This window comes from Ptychodera flava, chromosome 16 (assembly GCF_041260155.1).
Source record: "Ptychodera flava strain L36383 chromosome 16, AS_Pfla_20210202, whole genome shotgun sequence".
NCBI lineage: Eukaryota > Metazoa > Hemichordata > Enteropneusta > Ptychoderidae > Ptychodera > Ptychodera flava.
In genome coordinates, this window is record NC_091943.1 from 14,258,487 (window position 1) to 14,281,464 (window position 22,978).

Here is a 22,978-nt window from a genome sequence, read left to right on the forward strand (position 1 = left end):
AAGATATCGTGCATGAAATACAGTGTTTGCAAACAAGAGAAGCAGTTTGTTGTGTAAATGGCTCATTTGGCAAGCTTTTCAACCCAGAATATCCCGAGGTCATCATGAATAGAAGCACGTGTTTGGTGCTAAGTTATGGAAGAGTCGGGAGGGAGACGCTTGAAGACGTCGGGAATCTGTTTGGACCACATTGGGCCAAGCCAGGTCTTTTTAGGAGGCATTCCACGGCTTTGGAACCGGTCAGCATACGATCGATACAACTCCCCATTTTCGCCGAGATTCCCTAAACTTGTGCTTCATTTTTTTTCTAGTTTGTGCGTATACCTCTCACACCCGTAGGCCGCAGCTTCTACTTTGGCAGGTTCAGTATATGATACCTCCCAAAGCATCTAAGATGTTCTCTGACTGCTACTATGTCAATGAAATCTCCTGGCATGACAAAAGCATCAATTCGTGACAAAATAGACTGAGAAGGAACTGTAATATTTTTTCATTTTATTTTAAAATCGCCAACATTTGCCAAAACATGCCATATAACAAGTACTAGTAATCCAGAAATACAAAATGTAGGCAGATATGGAAGGCATTCAGTCAATGCCACGTGTTTCAACAGATGACGATATGTTGTTAGTCTGTTAGGATGCTCATCTACATTGTGTCCCTCGTTTTCTCTACACATTTGCAGGAAGGCGACCTATTGGAAATGGGCCCTCCCTTTACCTTTAATATTTTTCGAACGTGTACATTAAGTTCCATTTCGTGGTTTGTAATACTTATATACATCAGCTTCAATAAGTACATTCAAATTCATTGAGTTTCGATTGAAAGTAAAATAATGAAAACAATGCAAAAAGTTGCAGCTCATGGCCTTCTGGGAGCTGGTAATGTGCCTTCATTCCCGTTTGCATGGATCGAGCATTATCACTGAACACAACGGATGCTGAACCACAACATCATCAAAGTGCATAACATGCCTTCATTTCCGTACATATGGGTCAAGCATCATTACCGAAATATGACACGGTTGAACCTGACCATGTTGGTTTCCACCTTCATTCCCCCATTGTCAAACATACTCTTTCGAATAAAATGGCTTTAAAGAGAGGCGGTCGTCGGAACTGCGCTCAAAGGTCGCTAGGGACCCCTACGACCGATGTAAACACTGTATCCAAGGTACGTTGGCGATTGATGAAAGTTAAAACATAATGCACATCGTAAAATTTAAATGTTGCAGCTATGTTGACATGATGCATCTATATATAGTGCATGAAATAAATTGTTTGTAAACAAAAAAGTTGCACTTGCGCAGTTCCGACGACCGCTTCCCTTTAAATTGTAATACCTTCCCAGCCGTCTTTAATATACGAAAATGAAAAAATGTTGTGGTAGTGGTGTAAGGGTTAAGCTTTCTTGAAGCGCCACCGCTAAACCAAGTGTAACTTCACCTTCGAAAAATGTTGAGACAGATAACTACCAGTGGGTAGAGCAGTGTACGCCAATACTGTTGACTTGCATGTAGAAATACACGTCAAACATACCATCGTATATTGTCATTTTCTTGAAATATTTACAAAAGACTCGTTACCGAAAAATAGCGAAAAGTGTACCATTTGTGGACGATCGTAAAATTCATTTGTTTTGTTTCTGTACAGAAGAATTATGAAAAAATTTTGACTCGGAATTTTTTTGGGTTGCTTTTGATAAATACATCGTTACATATCTTCATTGCTTGGTCAGCAACCCAGTTGTTTCTTTCTACAAACGAAAATCACCTGTACAGGAACGCATTACTAATCTACACTTGGAAATGACAATGCTTCAGTTTCGACCAACTATGAACAATTTGAAGGCTTCATAAAGTAACATGATGTTCGTTGCACAAAACCCCGATGTCTTTCTTCTGCAAGGTGTATCTCAAAAAGTGAAATGAGAGCATCCATTACATCTCCCCTACTTTTTGTTATCCGAAACATATACAATAATAAAGAAAATGACAATAGTTTTACCTCTGCGCAATCCCCCACCCTAAGTTGAGCTCTTGTACAGTGGGTGTACAATTACTTTACTGTGGATAAGCCCACCTGAAAACGGTAGGTTGAAATTTCGCTGACTTTATGGTTATTGTTGGTACTTCCAACCTCAAAATAACACAGCAATACAACATCACAGAAGCGAACATATTGATTCTTCTGCGGATAACGGCAAGCACACCACTGTAAGCAGAAATGTTCAAGCGGCGTAGCATAGAGCGAACACCGTCATCTCCCAGCAAATGGGTCTGGCGTTACCTTTGGCATTTTAATTCACAACTGATATATAGTTTATATATGCACGTTTCCGTCGGCCTTAGAGAAGAGTGGTCCACTATTCAGAATCGATGTATAAATGGATAAACAGTCAACATTGCAACGTAGAAAATGTAAGACAACAGGAAACTATACCAAGAGCATCTGTTCTGCTTATCATCACACGGGTTAAACATAGGGTTTTTGAGGTTTGAATATTTGGAAATTGGAAATTGATGGACATCACAGATCCCGTTAAGTTAAGAATTACTGGAATTACATTTTAAACAGTTGTTTAGTTCATGTTCTATGCTCACAGCAAAGTCACTTTTAGGATAGTTAAAAATGCAGTGAAGAGAAGCCAAACTTTTGGCGCCATTATTGGAGCATAACTAATAACTTCTTCCGGTATGTCATCAAGTTTGATAACGAAAGCTTCGCCGGCAGCAACGTTGAGGGCGTCAAGTCTTACTCGCTTTCCATTGTGCTCCATGCTGCTGCTGATCAGAATTTCACCTTCTTCAGGCAGATCAGTAACTTTTTCGTGATAGTTTTCTAGAGAGCTGTCTTTCCCGACGTTGATGGTTATCAAGAAGCTATCGTGACCCTCATATTCCCGTATGAATGAAAAGATCTACTCGTCAACGATGCCGTAACGATTCGTACCTTGTTGAATGGCCTTGTGTTTCTGACGCTCTTCTGCCAAAAGTTTGTACAGGGCCATGGTCGAGCTTGGGTCTCTCTCTGGCTTTTGATCCTGAAAAATCAGAAATCGGGATCGCTTGTCAAGTTTTCTCCCGTGTCAAATCAACTTTTACTGAACATCATAAGCATGTATTGTGGGCGTGCGGTCGACTCGTACACATCTCACAAGGATTGTCATTTGATTTTAATTTCAAAGTTTCATTTTGATCTAACAAATAGTACCTTTAATAACCAGTTACTTACACCCACTGTTGGATTAACAGCCAGACATTCGTCAAAATACCATTTTCGTCGCAATGATACGCTGGTCAGCTTCAGAGACACGTACAATCACCAGTCGATCAATTACCAAGCCAATTACCGGTCAAATGTACTAATAATTTCATAAACTTCCATAGTTTCCACTACCCTCGACCGACTACGTATTGACTCTAACTTTGTTATTTGCTAACCTTCATGTGATTTTTGAATTGGCATACTCTGCGATTTATTTCGATTATTTCAAACCCCTTCAAAAGATCTAATAGTCTGTCTATTATCACACAAGTGCACTGATACTCATTTATTCGCAAGCGGAATGGTAATTCACCGGCCAAAGCAGATCTGGCCTTGCTCGTCCCTGTGTAGTTTTCCAAAGGTAGAATGCCCCTCGGGGACAGATATTCGGACTCGCAATACTTTTCTGGCCGACCAATTATGTGGGTTTATTATTATTATGAAGATCTCGTAATGATGCAAAGTTGAACGTCATATTTTGGTGAACATCGAAATATTTCCTTTTGCCCCATAGAATTAAAGCAGCTTTATCGAATTTTTGTATCGGTAAATTTATGGTCATTTGTTTCTCTTGTAGGCCTACCAAAATCTGCACTATGACCCCGGATTTTATTCTTGTCTGTGTGAAATAAAACGGTTGAAAGTTTAGGAAAGCTAAGTAAAGGTTGAGGTTTTCAAAGGCGCACACTACCTCAACACAAATGCATAATTATATTACCTCGACGTTGATCCCTTCTTGGTAGTTTTCATTAACAGGCAGCCATGTTTCGTTGGTCTCGCTGAAGCCCGCACTCGGAGGGTCTGGAGTCCATTGCATCGGTGAACGCTCAGGGTCTCGAGTGTATTCCTCCCAACAGCACTGAGAAGAAAGAAGAACAAGGCTACTTTAAGGGTGTTGAGAATGTCTGTTTATTAATATCCACAGGTTAAACTTTGATTTATCATAGTACGAGGGTTTGCAGGCGTCTTCCGAAGGCATTAAAGTTCTCGATGCAAAAGTAGAGAGATACGAACAAATAAATACTTCAAGTGCAAAATAATAAAATTTGTAACTTGACTTTCTTGAAACCCTGATATATATATATATATATAATATATATATATATATATATATATATATATATATATATATATATATATATCAGAGTTTCAAGCAAGTCAAGTTACAAGTTACAAATATATATATATATATATATATATATATATATATATATATATATATATATATATATATATATATATATATATATATATATATATAAAATACAGTGGTGAATGAAAAGTGACCCATGCGGGACTCGAACCCACACCCCCCGTAGACATTACGGATGCTCTACCAACTGAGCTAGTGGATCAGTCGGTCCAATGTGGGCGGTCCTGACCCTTAGATGGGGCTTTTCATTCGTTGTGCGTTGATGGTGAGTAAGGCGGCTAAACTCATCACCTAACCTTTCAACCTAAGGATCCCGCGGGATTCTACAGGGCCTCGCACACAATTCACCAACTTAGGAATCAGTTATTGGTAATGAGGATCAATCTTATGAATGATGCAAAGCCAGAGAAGGGTAAATTTGAAATGACTCACCATACGATTTTTTTATATGAAATACAGTGGTGAATATATATATATATATATATATATTATATATATATATATATATATATATATATATATATATATATATATATATATATATATATATAAATACATACATACATACATACATACATACATAAATGTGTCTGATGTATCTCTTGAGTATCTATGCATGTGTTGCATTCTTTATATGCCCATAAGCTTATATCTGTGTTCGTGTGGCTATTTCTTCACAAATAGATAAATCGGCGTATTCATGTACACTGAACTCACTGGATTATTCTTGGCGTATGGATCCTGTGTGTCATTGTAAGAGACCCAGATGTTTTCCATTCCAATCTCCTCTCCATAATACGTCGTTGGTGTTCCCGGCAAAGTCAACAGCATCACGTTCATAGCACGCAGATATTCAACCCCGATTCGACTGGCGATGCGTGAGTTGTCATGGTTTCCAAGCTATGAGATAGTGATTGTGTGAAATGAATGTTATAAATATTACCCATTTTTTCCCATTCTTTCGTCAGTGTGTTTCTTTCATACCGTGCCTTTGTCCGTCAGTTACTATGCGTTCTTTTGTATGTAAGATAATTTGTACTATGTAGGTAGTTGGTTAGGCAGGTGTATGCCGATATGTCGACGTGTCGATTTTTTCCTGTCCAAGTGCCTGGAGCTTGTCATTAGCATACTTTCATCCGAACCGTGCAACAAACCTTATTTAAATGTACAGCGGCCAGTGGTTCATTTATCCTAGCGTAAATCCACAGGTCTCAGCAATACCATATTTGTAATCAAACTCTAACTTTGCTGCAGTGTATAAACTGCGCTACTTACCACAAAATTTGGCCATCTTCCCTCCGGCACACTCTGTAACCAAAGGTCTACCATCTCGTGTATCTGAGTACCCGATAAAATCTCCGCGTTGAGAGGTATGAGTTCGAAGTTGTAAGGAAAATCAGCCTCGGGTTCATCATCAGTGCCGTAGTATCTGATAAGGATGTCTATATCGCTGTACGCCTCAGTGACCATGAATCTAAGAAATTAATACGACCATAGCAGTAGGGTTAAAACTTTTCGAATTACGTCGTCTTTGTCATTTGTTGGTTTTTAAAAGGAATGACTAGGCACGCCTTTTTAAATTTGTATTAAATTAACAGTACATCGACAAAGAGGGTTATAATAGAAGTGGTAACAGATCCCAATATGATGCAAATTCGGGTTGATATTTTTGATACTGATATATGTTGTAAGGTTATGCTAATGCTGAAATAACACAAAATTGAAAGAAAGGAGACTTTATAACAATTCATTAGTTCCAAAGACAGTCGAAAGCAGATTCTCTCGATTTGAAAATTGTTTTTAAAACATTAAAGAGTTTGAACATATGACCATTTATTGCAAAGGCTTAGAAGTCTATCAAACTTTTAAAAACGTTCTGTCATCCCCAGCGGATTTAGCTTCTACGCATGAAAACAAGATTTAATTAGGCCAAAAACGTATGTGTGTACCGTTAATATGCTTAAAGGATAGGCTAGGTCAATCGGGAACTTTTATTTTTATTTTATATGGGATGCGGCCGACCAAGCCAGCAAATTTAAATTGGTTAGATAGTGACTTTTAAAATGTGTGAAGAGTTTAAGATCAAAGGGTTTAAAATAGAGTAGGTCGGCTCACAGGAAGCAAACACATTTTGGGGTCATCTATATTTTGTGAAAGAACCACTGAGAACATACAAACACTTTCAGGTATGTGAACACAAAGTATAATGCCTGTATGCCGACGCCGCATCTACATGTAAAATAGCGCCGTGGTAACAGGCATGTGGTCTTCTTGTACTCGTCGAAAAGATGATGTCCAGAGAATTTAGAATCGAAAGGAATAAATATTACACCAACCTGTATCGCCCATCCTGGCTATATGGGTCCAATAACTCTTGTCTAAATTTCCTCAGTACTATGTGTATTTCCTCAAAATCGGTCGTCAAGTTGTGATAAAGACTATCATACTGGGCCTGGATGAGCAAGTATTTTATTAAGTAAGGTCAATAATGTTGAACAAAAGTTATATCGCTCTTCCTGTGTAAAGTTCACTGTTTGTGACATCGAGATAAACGACGTAATTTGATGATAACCGCCTTTGATTTACATATACCCCGAAATGTTTATTTTCGCATACTGATAGTCCCAACACTGTGCAAATAATAGATTAGGTAACAAAAACAGAAATCTCGATCATCCTATTTTGAAAAATGCAACAGAGCGGTTCTTGTCGGTATGAATGTCACATCACTCCGGCGGAGTATGCTTGTATATGCCACTCTGCTCGTGGCAGAATTTAGGTGCGTTGGGCTGCACTGAGAAAGTAATGTATCAACCTGTGACATTTTATATGCCATGATGAAAGAAAGGATTAGCTCGTTAAACACGAGAAAATACACTGCGAATGGGAAGCAATTTATTTCAGGTAGAATACCAGCCATTTTTCGACACATACGAACGAGCGCACACGCACCTGCTGTTCGCCCTCTCGTGGTTCATAATCTGGATTTGGAGCCTCGTCTTGGTACACATCCTCTACTTCGTAAAGGTGTTTGATGGCGTCGACGCGAAAACCATCTACACCTTTCTTGAGCCAGAATTCCATGGCATCCTGAAAATTAAACAACAAGGTTATTCATATTACTTTTTTCTGCAGAATCGAGGCTGTACTGTGTAACACATCTGAGTAACTGGAGTACACTTCAGATTTAATTCCACTTCCTACATGCATTGTGTTGTCTTTTAAATCCTTAGTGGGTTTGTGCCAAATGAATTCAGCAAACCACCTATGACAAACTCAATCACTAACAATGGTATTGGGGGTTTTTTTACAGATTGAGTCCACAATGACTTCTTTTTCTCCCGTCTGTAATCTTACTGTTTTACAGTTTGTATTCTTTCAAACTTTCAAACTTCCTGGTGCAAATACTGTATGTCTTTAGTTCCTTGTCAACTTTTTTGTTGCCTAGCATTTTTTTCCAAATTCAGGTTTGCCATGTCATATAAAGAAAAACATCTTGACAAAAAGAAGTGAGAATCATGACTTTTGAGCACGTACTTACAAGTGCGAACAAAAGTCCCCTGCTCTGGTTAGTGGAAAAGACTTGCCAGAATTCGCGAAGTTGAAAAACTAATTCTGGTTGAAGTAGGGAGAAAACATACTTCACTACAATATATCTTCGAAATTTTTCCCCTCCCCGTCGGTATCAAATGGTCGACCCCTTACGGAACAGACCTTGCACATTGAGTGTACTTACGGCCATTTCTTGGTAAACGGTTTGGTTTCGGAAGTTTAAGTCAGGTTGTTCTTTCAAGAATTGGTGGAGATAGAACTGCTCTCGCATTGGTTCCCATTCCCACGCTGAGCCACTGAAAACGCTTACCTTGAGGGAACGGTAAAAAATCACGGATATTATGAAAATTAGAGAAGATGTGCAGGATTGATGAAATGTACGCATTTATCAACACCGTTTTTCATTGATATTAGACATGCCGTGAAAACACTTTGTCCAGAAGACTTTAATTTTATCCTGGGCGTGGTACACTTGGGCAGATGCTGAGTGCAGGTGTATTTTGTCTACCTGTGACAATCTTTGACCGAAGCCATCGACCCGCTTTACAGCGTTTCAATCACCGGTTGTACATGCACAGAATTTCTCGTTAACACTTTCTTGCAGGCCAAAACAGCGAAACAACGATTATTTGATGAGTGTTAATATTGGCGGTTCAAGATGTAGTGAGCAATACGTCAAATTTGATCACTGTAGAGATCGGATCTTAATATCATTTGCGATTCCATTATCCTCAGCTATTTACGTGAGTATACTTTGAAGGCAGAAATGTTAATTTGTTTGTGGATAAGTTCACATTTATAAATTGGTCGGTCACAAAAATTTGTATTGTGGCCATTATTTTGGCCCGGTGTTGTCCAGCAACTGAACAACCACAGCGTTAATTGCTTTTTCATGTATATATAACAGTGCTAAAAATTTGTGCAATGTATATTTACGATAAATCTTACCCAGTTATTTGGCGGGCATTCCTCTGGTTCGTTTCCTTCGTCTACACATTCTGGATTCGGATCGTACCACATGTAGTAGTTGGCGTAATCATTCGTTCTATTTTGTCGACTTTCTAGGAACCATTCGTGTTGATCGCTGGAGTGATTCGGAATAAAGTCCATGATCAAGCGAATTCCTGATTGAACGAAACGCCATGTGATGTCAGCACATTTTTCCGAGCAGTGCTACACTTTCTATAGTAAGTCACTCATGTAGACTAAAAAAGCCCATGATGTTTTATACACTTCACAGTTGAAAAATAGCGTATCTGCATCTTTTTAAACTATAAAGTGCTGATCATATTCGCATATCAAAACTGCCAATTTCCGAAGTCAGGCACAAGTTTGAATTTGTCCGTGGCGCGGTCGCCCTTGTTCGAAGCCATTTGCTATCAAGACAATGTAAATTGAGATTTTCCACACTTGAAACGCAAAGCTACTGCACACCAATGGGTGGGGTTTTAATTGCTAGAGCAACTATTGTAGTTGTTAGGAAGCCGTCATTATTTACGGCCTAGGGGTCGGAGGAATCTGAGGGAGTCACCCAAAAATATGAAAGCGACAGAGCGCTCAAAATGTGGAGAGAAAGGGGGTATTTTTGGTGCAAAATAAATTTAAACACCTCTCAGATTGCACAATTGCACACATAGATTTCTCAAACTTTTCGATGCGAGAGGGGAACAACCCCCTCTCGTGCTCTCCCCATTGGGTCAGTAAAAATTTCTGAGTTAGAGAGGGGGGGGGTTACTAAAATTCCTAATGGTTGGCAAGGGGGTTACTCGACATTCGACGAAATTCACCCAGCCCCCTCCCAGACCGTAAATAATGACAGCTCCCTTAAAAATCGTGAAATATTCATGAATCGGATATAAATGTCAATCACATAACTAGACTGACTGAACGACAAAAAGTACTCATACATGTCGTGTGCCAAGTATCCGTTATTCACAGCAGGTAACCAACCACATCATTCTTTGGACTGATCACGTGCCCTACCGATCAATCCACCCGGTCTACGAAATCGACTTCTCAATTCTCACCTCTTTCGTGCATTGCTTCTATCATTTCATCGAAGTCTTCCATGGTCCCGAATATAGGGTCTATGGCCGTGAAATTTGAGATGTCGTATCCGAAGTCTGCCATCGGCGACTCGTAGATGGGACTCAACCATATGGCCTGCACGTGTATGTCTGCAAAGTGGTCCAGCATGGACGTTATACCTGAAGTAGAAAACGCCGGGTAAAAGAGGTTGAAAATATTGAAATGATTGCGAAGATTTGACATTCTATTTAGCGTATCTGAACTGAAGAAGCGACTGCGGAGACATGTTTGTCGTTAATTTTTCGTAAAGTAATGTTGAACTGTGTCCTAGCTATACACTGTTTAATGGGGCAATATTCATTTCCTTTTTAGATTTTTTTTGTTCTTTTTTTATTTTTATGTTCTCCTCAGAATATGAGGGGTATGTTGAATGAAAAATGTGAACCCTAATAAAACACCGCCTGATGTCCAGTATGACGAATATGTTGACAAAGGAATTCTATTCCGGACCAAACGTTTCAGTCGTAAACAATAACACTGAACACTATACACACGCGCCCTCGGTCTGCAGGTTGCACACTTGTTATTTAGCCATGATTTGGGGAGCAGAACATGAAGAAATATTTTCCAAGCACAACACTTCATCGTCAATTACAGATAGTGGAACTTTAAGGTAAAGTGCGCCTCGGGGGAAGATGTTCGGACTCTTTAACTTTAACAGTGTTCTTTTGGCCACCGCTTGAGGCACGTGGGTGCTCATTTTAAAGCTCGTGTAACAAGAATTATAACACACCACATGCTCATTCCGTGTCGCGATTCGCCAGAATACGTCACGTGACGAGAAAATAGATACGTCTAGTCCCCATCGGATCGACAAAAGTGACGTCAGAGGGTATTTTTTGAAAAGCTATTTCCCTAGGGAAATAGTTCTGGCCAAATTTGGAAAAGTGCCCGGTCACGTGACCGTAGTGTCGTCTGCAGCTTTGCAACAATGGCGGGTGACTAGAACGTGATGTGCGTCCGGGATAGGTGACGACACATTCTCTGAAACAGATTTTCCAACATTTTCCAACATTCCAACAGCGTAGGAACTTGAACAGCTCATCGACGGAAAAGATTAAAGTGCAACTAAGGATGTCGCTAGGTATGCTTAGAATAATTTTTGAAAGATAGTGGTACCATGTACGTACAACTGAAACCGCTGTGGAAACATCGCCCGGTAAACTTGTCACAATGGATTGTTGCGGTGCAAAATATCAAAACACATTAAAAACTATACCAATACAACATGAGCATGTGGTGTGTTATAAAACACCTATAGCCTGGTCTTTATTCGGGCTATAGCGCTCGTCTATTACCCCTCGTGGCCGTGTGTTACCAGAAACACATCGCTATACCCCTCGGCCTACGGCCTCGGGGAATAGCGATGTGTTTCTGGTAACACACGGCCCCTCGGGATAATAGACGGGCGCTATAGCCCTCATGACCAGGCAATAGGTGTTCAATATTTCCACCATCATAGCTTTTACAATTCGGAAAAATTCATTTTCCTCCATAGGGATGACACACGGATGGCGACCATTTTGGATTTCAAATATCGGTAAACATCATTCTGGTAATTTGTTTCTCTAGTACCAAAATTGTCACGGTAACCTTCCTATTTTATTCTTGATTTTAAGAGAGAATAGTTGAAGGTTTGCTTAAGAATAGTAACAGTTTAAGTCTTCCGTTTTCGTCTCGCAAGACACCCTAAAGGGTGTCGTCGGAACTGCAGAGCGCGTGTGCGACTTTCTTGTTTACAAACAATGTATTTCATGCATGATATCTAGATGCGTCAAGTCAACAGAGCTACAACATTTAAATTTTACGATATTCATTGTTACTCTAGAAACATGTTTTAACTTTCCTTAATCGCCAACATAGCCTAGATACACAGTTTAAATCGGTCGTAGGGGTCCCTGGCAACCTTTGAGCAGAGTTCCGACGACCCCCTTCCCTTTAACGAGACACTTATTGGTCAAAGCTTCCGCGAGTAAGTATATCTACACGGTCATACTTTACATTACAAACCGGTTTAAAAAGTTCTCCAAACAGTGCCTAGCTGAATAAATATGTCATTAAATTCCATAATATTTTAGCCATTACACAATTAACTTGACATGCCGCACCCCATTAAGCATTAGGAGACGCCAAGCTTTTTATCTTGCCTATGTATGATGTACGTTTTGTTTATAAGTAACTTTTTGATATTGAAAAATGCTATAAATTGTTAAATTTGGCAAGTATAATGGCTGCCTAATCCCACTTGCTTTGTATTTAGGGTAGACAATTTTTATCCCACATTTATCAAACTGCGTCTAAGCCTAGTGTCTCCATGCAAGCCTACGCCATGTGAGTTTGTAGGCAAGGTCTTGACAGTACCGACTGTTGACCTAGAGGAAAAGTGCAGATGAGCCAAAACGACATAAGTTTATGGCAGCAATTCATTATCTTGCGAGATATGGAAGTGGTCAATGTTTGTCAGTAATCATCGATGTGATTGGTTGAAAGCTTGAAGTGAAATGAATTGCGCTTCTTCATTGGCTAGTGATACTGTAGAGACGCTATTGGTACAACTGGCTGTGAAAACCACGCTTGTTCATGATTGTCTATCACAGACAGACAGTGGTTTATAAGTTGTTGAGTTTCAATGATAGTGATAATGAAGGCCATCACATCACGTCCTCTTTACCTATTTCCAAGGAGGATAGATAAATACGTACAGGGACGTCGGACGATATGTGCCATGTCACAAAATGCAACGCATGAAAGCGAATGCAAACGACTGTAAATTTAGGCCGATTTCTCTTTCAAAAATCTGCATTTAACAGTGTCTACTCTTAATATCTGGCAGCATTTGCACCAGTTCGTCGTACATTTTTGCATCTTATTTGATGTTGAATTTTTGTACATCCTGTAATTGGCGTCTCCCTATGATCGATATTGCATAGGCAAATCATTAGTAATAATGAAAGGCATACTTTACGTAATCTATTAAGTAGTCGCTCTCGCTCCCCCCCCCCCCCCCCGGTCGTGTAAAGCAGCTATTGTATTGTGCAGGACATGTCGAGTTTGCGTGCATATACGTGTTCCATCCATCAAATACATATAACTCCATACACCAAGTATTGATAGCCTCGTGTCGCCATTCAGATGCAGCTTGGCAGTACGTTTGACCGCTCCACGACCTTTATTCTACCAGTAAAACATTCCTCTCTTGCTTGGTAGCATGGCAACGGGCGACACTAAGAGCATCATCACTTGAGGGGCCAGCACTTCTGATCATTGCAGTTGATAGGAGTTGACAAATGTAGAATTTAATATTAACCTGTTTATCTCTACGCGAAGTTAAAACATAAATGACAAAGGTGACCGAACTCACGAACTGGGCAAAACACTTGTAGGTATTCCGGCAGGGCTTCCTGTAAAGTGTGTACAGATGAGTCATGCATATTATGGGAACTAAGATGAGTATCAACAGATAACAAAGCACTTCTGTGCACCGGACATCGAAATATTCCTGCAATTCTCGGCTTTAACGCATTCTTTCACAAACTTTGGTAACTGCAGCATGCATGATGCTAGACTGGCATCTATACTGACGTTAAGGTAGTATGCGCCTTGAAAGTGAATGACTTAAACTTTTGCTCAAACTTTCCTCAGTGAAACTTTCAACCATTCTCTTACCAAATCAACAATAAAAATCGGGATCACCGTGCAAAATTTGGAACTAGCGAAACAACTTACCAACATTTTATTTAAAATTCAAAATGGCCGCCATTCCTGTGTGTTAACTCTATGGGGGAAAGTACATCTTGGATTTTTGAAAAACTAAGACCGTGAAAGTTTTTCTTTCTCCAAGAGCTTTAAAATGAGGCCCCCCTCCCCACAAGTGGTAGATCAGAAAAGAATTGTAGAAATGTGAAAGTCTGACTAGCTGTCCCCGAAGCGCGTTCTACCTTAAAATGAGTTGTCTGTGTAAATTTGGACTGTCTCCAAATTATTGCGCAATATGTTTTTTTCGCGACCCAAAGTATTATCTCGGTAAGGGTTCCTTATCTCCTCGTGCCTTACGGAGCAACGAGCGCGCAGGAATTCCAAATGGTTCTTATTTTCAAGCCGTGACATGTATTCTCCCATGGATGAACGAGAATTGTGTTTAGTTTTCAACTTTTAAAGTTAGGAAAGAGACTCGGCACGCCACCTCTCCATAACCCTTCGTTAAAGGCACGAGATTTAAAAACTTTTGCCAGCTGGCCATCCCTCATGATAAGGGAAAAATCAAACCATTCTATTTCAGGATCAAGAATAAGAAATCAAAGGTCACACCATACGATTTCCTTAAATTTACCGATACTGGAAATTCAAATTGACCACTACACCATCTTTTTCATTCTAATTTTGATTTCTAACAAAACTAAAGACATTGGAAAACCTAGTTTTTTTTCCAACAAGTGAGTTAAAGTAGCGGACTAGCAAAGCATCGGTAAAAAGATCGGTAAGCTAAAAGCCGTTCCCGAGTCGCATTCCACCTAAGCTAACGTAACCTCTAACGCTAAGAAATCACCATGTTTCTTCACTTATACACTCTTTTTCCCCACAAGTTAAAGTGTCCCCTCCAAATGAAGTCAGACACGCGTTTCACTTGATCTCGTGTGTTCAGCGCCTCACAAAAAATCTTTATGGTTATTTGCTCTTGCAAATCGTACAAGATCTAACTCGGAAAATCGACGCCTTCCCTGGCCTTGCGTTACTGTCTGGTCCTTGGGTTGTTATAGGATTGTGACGCAAGTGACCAACCTAGGATGCAGCCGAGAAAAAAGGTGTGGTCCGCTTGGGTCATCACGTTCTACTTAGTATTTGTCATCCTTATCTTATTCAGACTTTATCAATTTATTTAAGGTAGAATACCCCTCGGGACAGATGTTTGGAATCTCACACATATCCTTTTGATCTTTCACTTGTGGAGGATATATTTGAAGCTTATCGAGTAAATTAAGTTTTTACCGGCTTAGTTTCGTGAAAGTCGGCCATTATATTTTATCCAAAAGAGATAACACTAGGACAGCGGCCATTTTGAATTTCAAATATCGGTAGGCCTAAATGTTTGGTTATTTGTTTCTCTAGTACCAACATTTGCACCGGACAGTGACCCCTGACTTTCATGTTTGATCTAGAAAGAGAATGGTTGAAACTTTGCTTCAGAAAAGTTTGGGCTAAAGGTTAATAAGTCTTTCATTTTTGAGTTGCGAACTGCTGGGGATCTCTCTGTCTTTCGACTCGTCATCCGCTACCATGTGATTGAATATTCGAAGAGCACACGTCTGTTCCTGTTTATGGGTTGCAAGTAGAGAAAAACAGGCAAGTTTTTAAGCGTTATCAGACATCGTGCGCTTCCTTTAGTAAATTTAACTTGTGTGTTCATCGAAAATGTTTGGGGACCGTTCTTTGGTCACACTTTGGTAAGCACTTTTAAATAAGTTACATTTGATTTCAAACCGTCACATCATAAAAATGCGAAAAGATAAAGCTAATGGGGCTTAAGATCTGCGCGCCACGTCTAGTTCCCTCGCGACAAACCCCTGTCACGGTAGAGTTATCAAACCAACGGTTGACTCAACCTTAGCGATTCACGATAGCGGATAGAGACAATCAAAAGACCGAATTTGTGAAGCTATGTCCTCTTTGAAGACGAGCAAGAAGCAGCGTCTTGCAGTCAGTCTAGAAGCAATCAAACATTAATTGTTGCGGCAATATTGTCGAACCAACATGTTCGGGAAAGAGTTCCGTAGGCCCCTTCATGGCCTTCTTTTTTTCTTAGGTAGAATATATAACACTTTTTAGTATGCTAATCCTAAAACTAACCTAACACTTATTCTAAACCCCTCCAAAAGTTGTATTTGATGTGCTTCTTCCAAGGAAAGTCCGTGATTAAAGTGATTTCCAGGTATGAGGGGCCTAAAGGAAGTCTTGTCCATGTTCGGATGAAAAAAGGAATGAGAAAGGAAAACATGAAATTAAAATCTCCTCACTTTTTTCAAATTTCATAAACCAAGAACAATGTCTTAGTACCTGCAGACCTTTATCAGTGTTCGATATTAGGCCTGTCGCTCATGTTTCATCATGGCGGGTTTTTCATAGCAATTTACGAGTGGGTTGTTTGGCCGTACAGTTACATAAGTTAACGCAGTACCGTTAGGGTTTGGTTGTCAACTCTTACCACTCAACGCCCGGCGAAGTAAGCAGTTGGTTTGTCACTGATCAATTAAACGATATATATCATAGATTGATTAACAGCAGGGTTAGAAATTGGCTTCGCTGGCCTACTTTGGCGGAGCTCAAGTTGTGAGCACCACTAAGGTATGAGACGAAGTCAATTCCTCCATCAGTGCACTTGGTAGTGACTTTTAAAAACCGCTGCAAAAGGTTTGCCTTCTGAACTCTGTCGGATCATGTTTGTACAATTTGACGTCCATAGGTCAGGCATTACCTTGCCCTGACTATAAAGACATCACAATTGGCGATATTTTGACCAGAATTTAGGCGGTATGCACCTTGGCGGCCTCGACTACTTGCATTGCAAGACAGCTAACTGTGAACCGCACACATGGGCTGATGTGTTAGGAATAAAAATACCTTTCAAGTCCCCAACGCCATCCCCGTCGGAATCTTTGAACGACCTCGGGTAAATCTGGTAAATCACGGACGTCTGCCACCAGTCCAGCTCGGCTGTCCCCGGCCGGTAGTAGGAGAAATTGCAAAGTAGAAAGAAGAACAGGCATATGCGAGTCATCTTGGAGGTGATGTCGACAGCGTGCAGCTGCGTGCCCAGGTGCAAATGAAGGAATATCACCCAGGCAAGCTTTAAATACCCGCGTGGACTGTCCATTATCGGTTTAATAAGTGTAGTCGGCTGTTTATGTTTAACGAGTGACCTTTCACAGGTCATCTTGAGAAAGGTGAGCATTGTAAATCAAATAATGCACATAGCCCCGTTACTACCTTCAGGACCAAATGTGAGCAATCGCATATGATGTACATGTATTTCTCGACCCATTTATGTTCCAAAGACCTAACATTCATGTTCTTTACGTAATCATTAGGGACCACCTATAGGAAGATTCTTTGAAATTAAAATCGGCTTATTGATTATTCCACAAATTTCATTTTGATTTATCTTTAACAGTGTCATCATCGTATTCGTTAATCTACGCAGAGTACGGCCCAGCCAGCTGTTGGAGACTCATCTTTCGTCTCGCCATCAGACAGTGATATGATAAGAAACGTCCTATTTGTTCATTAACGGCCATTTTTTGATGACTGACTTCGATATCTTCATCAATTGACCCTCTTCAGGAGCATTTGCAGGGGAGAGTCATCGATTAATTGTATTTCAAGTTATTTGACCAGGCACATTGATGGTTACTCCCAACCATTTATCACCTCGGTATCAAGCTGGATGGCAAATGACTCACATCACAGTAACTTGCTCCGGATGCTCGGTCCTTTTTAAAACGGTTTATCAACTAATATCACGAGGTGTTTGCTCATCTATAGTGACAGAAGTGTGACGTACCTTAAATACATTCCAACATTCACGTGTGATATCCCGAAGCCAGATTTCAGCAAAATTTAATTGTACAATAGCGAAGTTTAACAACTTCCATATGCATCATTATCGAACATCGAAAATCACTCAACAACAGAGCGCATGATACACAGAACATCTGTTCCGTTTCACGGCGTGTATGGCCAACATATGCTTGAAAAAATGCCAAGTGACGGCCATACAGACACTGCTAGGATAACCTTTTCGACCTGCGCGTGATAATATACACTATATTGACTTGATGAAGCTTAGGCCGATGTTGAAAAAAGAGTGGAAGGCACCGTTGAAGAGGAAGGCACTGTTTTGTAGAGGTTTTTTTATGACATCGACTTTTATAAGGACCAACTATTTCAGAATTCTCGGCGTTGCTTATGCCGAGGACTTGTGGACATAGCTGCGGATATCTCAACCCTCACCCCTAGTTCGCACTGTGTAGTTCGATGTCTCAATGGCAAGCCTCTGAGAAGCTGATGACGCCCACTCACTGCACATACCTTGAGCAGTGCGCCATGAACAAAGCGCAAATAAAGTGATGGTTTATAAAAACGGGAAATGCCTGCCACCGATGCGGTCCGTACCAACATTGTACATGTGATTAAATATGTTGGAACGGTGACACCACTAGCCTGAACCAATTCTGACCTTTGAAGCATGTTTTAACACGATGACAGTATGTTTTACTTGCACCAGTTGTGCCATCATAGATCAGCGCGACGTTCCCATACAATACACAAATCCCCCTCCCCTCCACCTCATCGGAACTTGGAATTTTTACTTTTACGTTTTAGCTCATCGGATTTGTTGAAAGAATTTGTCGCGACAACATCAACGAACCGGTCAGTAGTTCATAAAAACGCACGTAGAGCAAGTTAATATTGGTATCAAATTTCCACACACCACACCTAGTGACGAAATGAGGTGCATTCTAAATATTGAATATCTGCATATTTAGATGCTTGCTCTGTTGTCAAGGTTTCAAGGCGCGGCGATGGCCAAAAGTTTCAGCAAACGGACAATTTTGTGTGATGGACTGCAGTATGCATAACTTGTAAACTTTGATGAACTATCAAAAGAGGCTTGCTATCTGCGAAAGAAAAAAATTGTATCGGGTCTGTAATTTCATTTTCTGGAGAGTCTTTCATTTGAGTCATATGTTACTCATCGCTTTGTGAACGCAATGACAAATCTGAGGCAGCGGTCCCTTGGGTTCTCCAGAGGTCCCGTGTCTGTCGCCCTTGCTATGTAACCAGAGACCAAAGTTACAGTGTAAAGATTCAAACTGAAATAAATGCGCATCGGAGACAGATATTCTGACTCTCAAACTTGTAAAGTTCTTTTCTGATCTACCACTTGTTGGGGAGGTGGGGGGGCATTTTAAAGCTCTTGGCAGAAATATTTTCACTGGTTAGTTTTTCAAAAATCGTAATTTTAATTTTTTGTCCATGGAGTTAACACAGGGATGGCGGCCATTTTGAATTTCAAATAGTGGTAAATGGTAAGTAATTTGTTTCTTTAGAACCAAACTTTCAACGGTGATCCCGGATACTCTGAAAAAAAAACGAAGAAGAATCCCCTCCGGTAAAATGGCCTAAATGCCCTATAAAAATTGTTGGTACTTATGTATCACATGACCTGGGAAGTGGCTGGCAATCTGAATACTGTTGGACCCATAGAGAAATTACAAGCTACCTTAAATATGTGGAAAACTAGAGATCTCACCCCTACTTGGTAAAATTCAGATAATTAAATCATTAGGACTGTCCACAATTCAGTATATTATAACTGATATTCCTAAAAATAATCTGAAAAAAATGACTAAATGCTATTTCATTTTCTTTTGAAAGGTCCAGATAGGATGCCAGGTACACATTGCAGAAAAATATAAAATGGTGGGTTGAGTATGCCAAATAGTTTTGCACTATATAATGCTACCAGGGTTGAATGCATCAGAAGGTATTTTAGTGAACAAAATAACCACCCATGGAAACTGGTTTTTACTAGATTACTGAAGCCAGTTGGAGGTTTAAAGTTAGTATTGAAATGTTATTTTAAAGTTAATTTACTACCGTTAAAAATTACAGATTTCCTTTACACCATGTTGAAAGCATGGGTAGAGTTGATTTTGAAAATACCACACAGTGAAAATAATTTGAATTCAGAAAAACTCTTCGATGGAACAATAAGGACATTTTGATTGGCAAACGTTCTTTGTTTTACCAGGAATTTGTGGAAGCAGAAATTCTATATTTAGAACAATTGTACAATGAAAATGGTAAAAAACTGGACTGGGATTCTGTACATAGTAAAGGTACCCCTCAATCACCCATATTGATATGGTTTGGACTAAAAAGTGTTATCCCAGCCTATATACAGGTAAATCAGCACAGTACAGCTGATGATGAAGTAAAAAAATGTATTGGAAAATAGCAGGTCAATCAGTGTGGAACTTTGAAATAAAAAAGTAATTACACAGATAATTAATGACACTAATTTTATACAACCAAAATCACAACTGTACTTTGAACATGAATTTAAATCAATATTGACAACTGGAACCAAATTTATCAACTTCCATTCAAAATAACTATAGACTCTAAAGTCAGAGAGTTTCAGTTTGAAATATTGTACAATATCCTTTATACAAATGGTAGACTGAGTAAAATGAATCTGCCCACGGTTGATAATGCTGTTCTTCCTGCAAAAACAAGGAGGAAACTGTACTTCATATTTTACATGAATGTCAACATGTTCAATTATTTGGGGAATCATTTTTATGTTATGGGGCAAAAATTAAAAGTGAGAAAAAGATCAACAATATGGCAGGTCATAACAGGTGACCCCAAAACTTTCTGTTACTGTGAAATTCCTACTTCTTATTGGTAAAAGTACATTTATATTTGCCGTAGTAAAAAGGAACTACCCAACTTAATATCAAAGATTTGTTAACTCTGTAAAAAAACGAGTTTCACATTGCCTTTAGAAAAGAGAAAAAGTCTGCGCATAATAAGAGGTGGGGAATTTACAGTTTTAATATCCACCGAGACCCAGGGTCACGCACACCAGACCATGATAATGATAATGTATGATGAATGTTCAATACTTCAATACTTTATTGGCTTCTTTTATGTAAAATAATTTTTTCTCAGATTTAATAAGACATGTATTAAAATCTTTTTGATAACTCCATTAAAAACACGGTGATCCCGGATCTTTATTCGGGATTCAGGAAGAGTATGGTTTAAAGTTTCATTGAGGAAAATTTCAACAAAAATTTAAGCCTTTCACTTTCGAGTCGCGTTCTACCTTAAAATCGGAAAGCACAAATCGGAGGTAAAAGAGATATACATGTATAACATGATAACGGATACAACATTGCATGTGTCATGTCATGTCTTGTCATGGTTTTACTCTCCTTAACTCTGCATGTTAGGTCGCCATTGACCTCGTAGTGCTTTGACCTACGGCAGCACAATGTTTTTTCTCGATCCTCAACTACGGGGGACGGAATAACAATGTAGCATTGTATGATTGCGGAACTTGTTGTTTTCACATTATCCTAGTTCCTGCGATTGAACTGCAACTTCCCTAGTAAATTCTTTGACCGATGATGAAAATAATCAAAAATAGAATATAACAATGGGTTAATTTCATGAAGGTTGAGATCCTTTTTAATGTTTCCAGAACGTTTGAGTTGTACTTTGTAGTTTACACGGTTTTTTTATTCTCAATTGGAAAACCAAACTATTCGAAGTTTCTCTCACCGTTATCATTAGAAAGTAAAGTATTGGTATACCACTTTTAGACCTATTATTATTTGCCACACATTTTAAAGTTACAATTTTCACAACATCACAGCTTGAGTAGCAAAACAAATTGTATGATTAAATAACATCGAAACAGAAGAGCGATTTCGCAAAAAAAAAGCAATTTTTGTGCATTCGTATAGATACTACAGCATTTCACTAAAATTCGAGTGATAACTAACGCCCTCGTGTTGACCTTATTGACCTAATTCGACCGCTCAGCCAGAAGACTACATTGTTCAGCTAATTATAGTATTCAACCAGTGCCAGCTAGTACGGCGGGTAGAAATGCGGAAGGTACCTCTGACCTACAAACCTGTGCAGTACCCTTTCTCGATTATCTTATGAGATTGCTCTCTATCACATCGAGGGTGTTAGGGGAAATGAATGGATCGCTATCGCGTTGGCTTAATGAATTTGTGCGATACTAAATGTCAACTTCGGAGGTCACTTGATGTGCCTTTCGGGACTGCAGCGTGTGTATGGGCAGAGTGCATGTGATTCATTCGGTTTGAAAGAAAAAATATCTTTCATGAAATTTAGTTTGTTTCTCCAGAACCAAACTTTGCATGGCGACCCCTGGTATTCATTCTCAATTTGCTAGAGTATGGTTGAAAGTTTCATTGTAGAAAGTTTGAACAAAGTTTAAGTCTTCACGTTCGAGGCGCGTTCTACCTTAAAATCGGAAATTGCAAATCGAAGGTAAAAGACTGAAAAGAGATGTATATACTCAGTAGAGCTTACAAAATGTGGAAAATGCAAAATCGACACATTTCCACGGAAATCTTCCGAGCCTTAATTCACTCTGCATTTTATCGAAATTGAAAGACGGTGGTTTTGCGAAACCACATTTTCTAAGACATTATGTTATCGTGCATTTGGTACATACATATTTTTGCCAGACATCATGACCTTTTGCTGGAAGATTTTTTGCTGTTACAGATCTGAGTGTGACCTTTCAAATATGGCATTGCACGATTGCGGAACTTGTTGTTTTCACATTATCCTAGTTCCAGCTATTTAACTGCAACTTCCCTAGCGAATTCTTTGACCGATGATGAAAATAATCAAAAATAGAATATAACATTGGGTTAATTTCCTGAACGTTGAGACCCTTTTCAATGTTTCCAAGCTTTTGAATTTTACTTAGCAGTTTACAAAATACTGAATGCTCATCTTATAATGAGGGAAAATGTCTACCTAGACTGCCGATTTGGATTTGAACATTTTGGTAAATGTTTTGTGTGGATTGAGAACACAAGTTTTTATTCCCGATTGGAAAACCAAACTATTCGAAGTTTCTCTCACCGTAATCATAATGTATTAAAGTATTGGTATACCGCGTCCATTATTAGACCTATTACTATTTGCCACACATTTTAAAGTTACAATTTTCACAACATAACAACTTGGTTAGCCAAAAAACCTGTATGATTAAATAACTTCGAAAAATAAGAACAATTTCGCAGAAAAACCCACAATTTGTGCATTCGTATAGATACTACGGTATTTCACTAAAGCCCCCGTG

General features: G+C 39.3%; 1 protein-coding gene across 1 annotated transcript; it reads right to left on the reverse strand.

The window, feature by feature from the left end:
- Nucleotides 1-1,504: 1,504 nt before the first annotated feature.
- On the reverse strand, nt 1,505-16,958 carry LOC139114078 (amino acid transporter heavy chain SLC3A1-like). The gene is made up of 10 exons (XM_070675587.1): nt 16,675-16,958; nt 9,999-10,178; nt 8,920-9,095; nt 8,156-8,281; nt 7,372-7,509; nt 6,756-6,871; nt 5,695-5,893; nt 5,137-5,319; nt 3,985-4,125; nt 1,505-3,042 (listed from the first exon to the last, which is right to left on the reverse strand). Exons 1-10 carry the CDS (start codon nt 16,925-16,927, stop codon nt 2,920-2,922), a joined length of 1,635 nt encoding a protein of 544 aa, XP_070531688.1. The 5' UTR covers nt 16,928-16,958; the 3' UTR covers nt 1,505-2,919.
- Nucleotides 16,959-22,978: the final 6,020 nt, after the last annotated feature.

Coding starts and splice junctions, on each gene's coding strand:
- LOC139114078 (XM_070675587.1), bottom strand. CDS start 16,927: ATGGACAGTCCACGCGGGTATTTAAAGCTTGCCTGGGTGATATTCCTT. Junction 6,872..7,371: donor CACGAGAGGGCGAACAGCAG/GTGCGTGTGCGC, acceptor TTGCTCATCCAG/GCCCAGTATGATAGTCTTTA. Junction 4,126..5,136: donor CATACGCCAAGAATAATCCA/GTGAGTTCAGTG, acceptor CTTTCTTCTCAG/TGCTGTTGGGAGGAATACAC.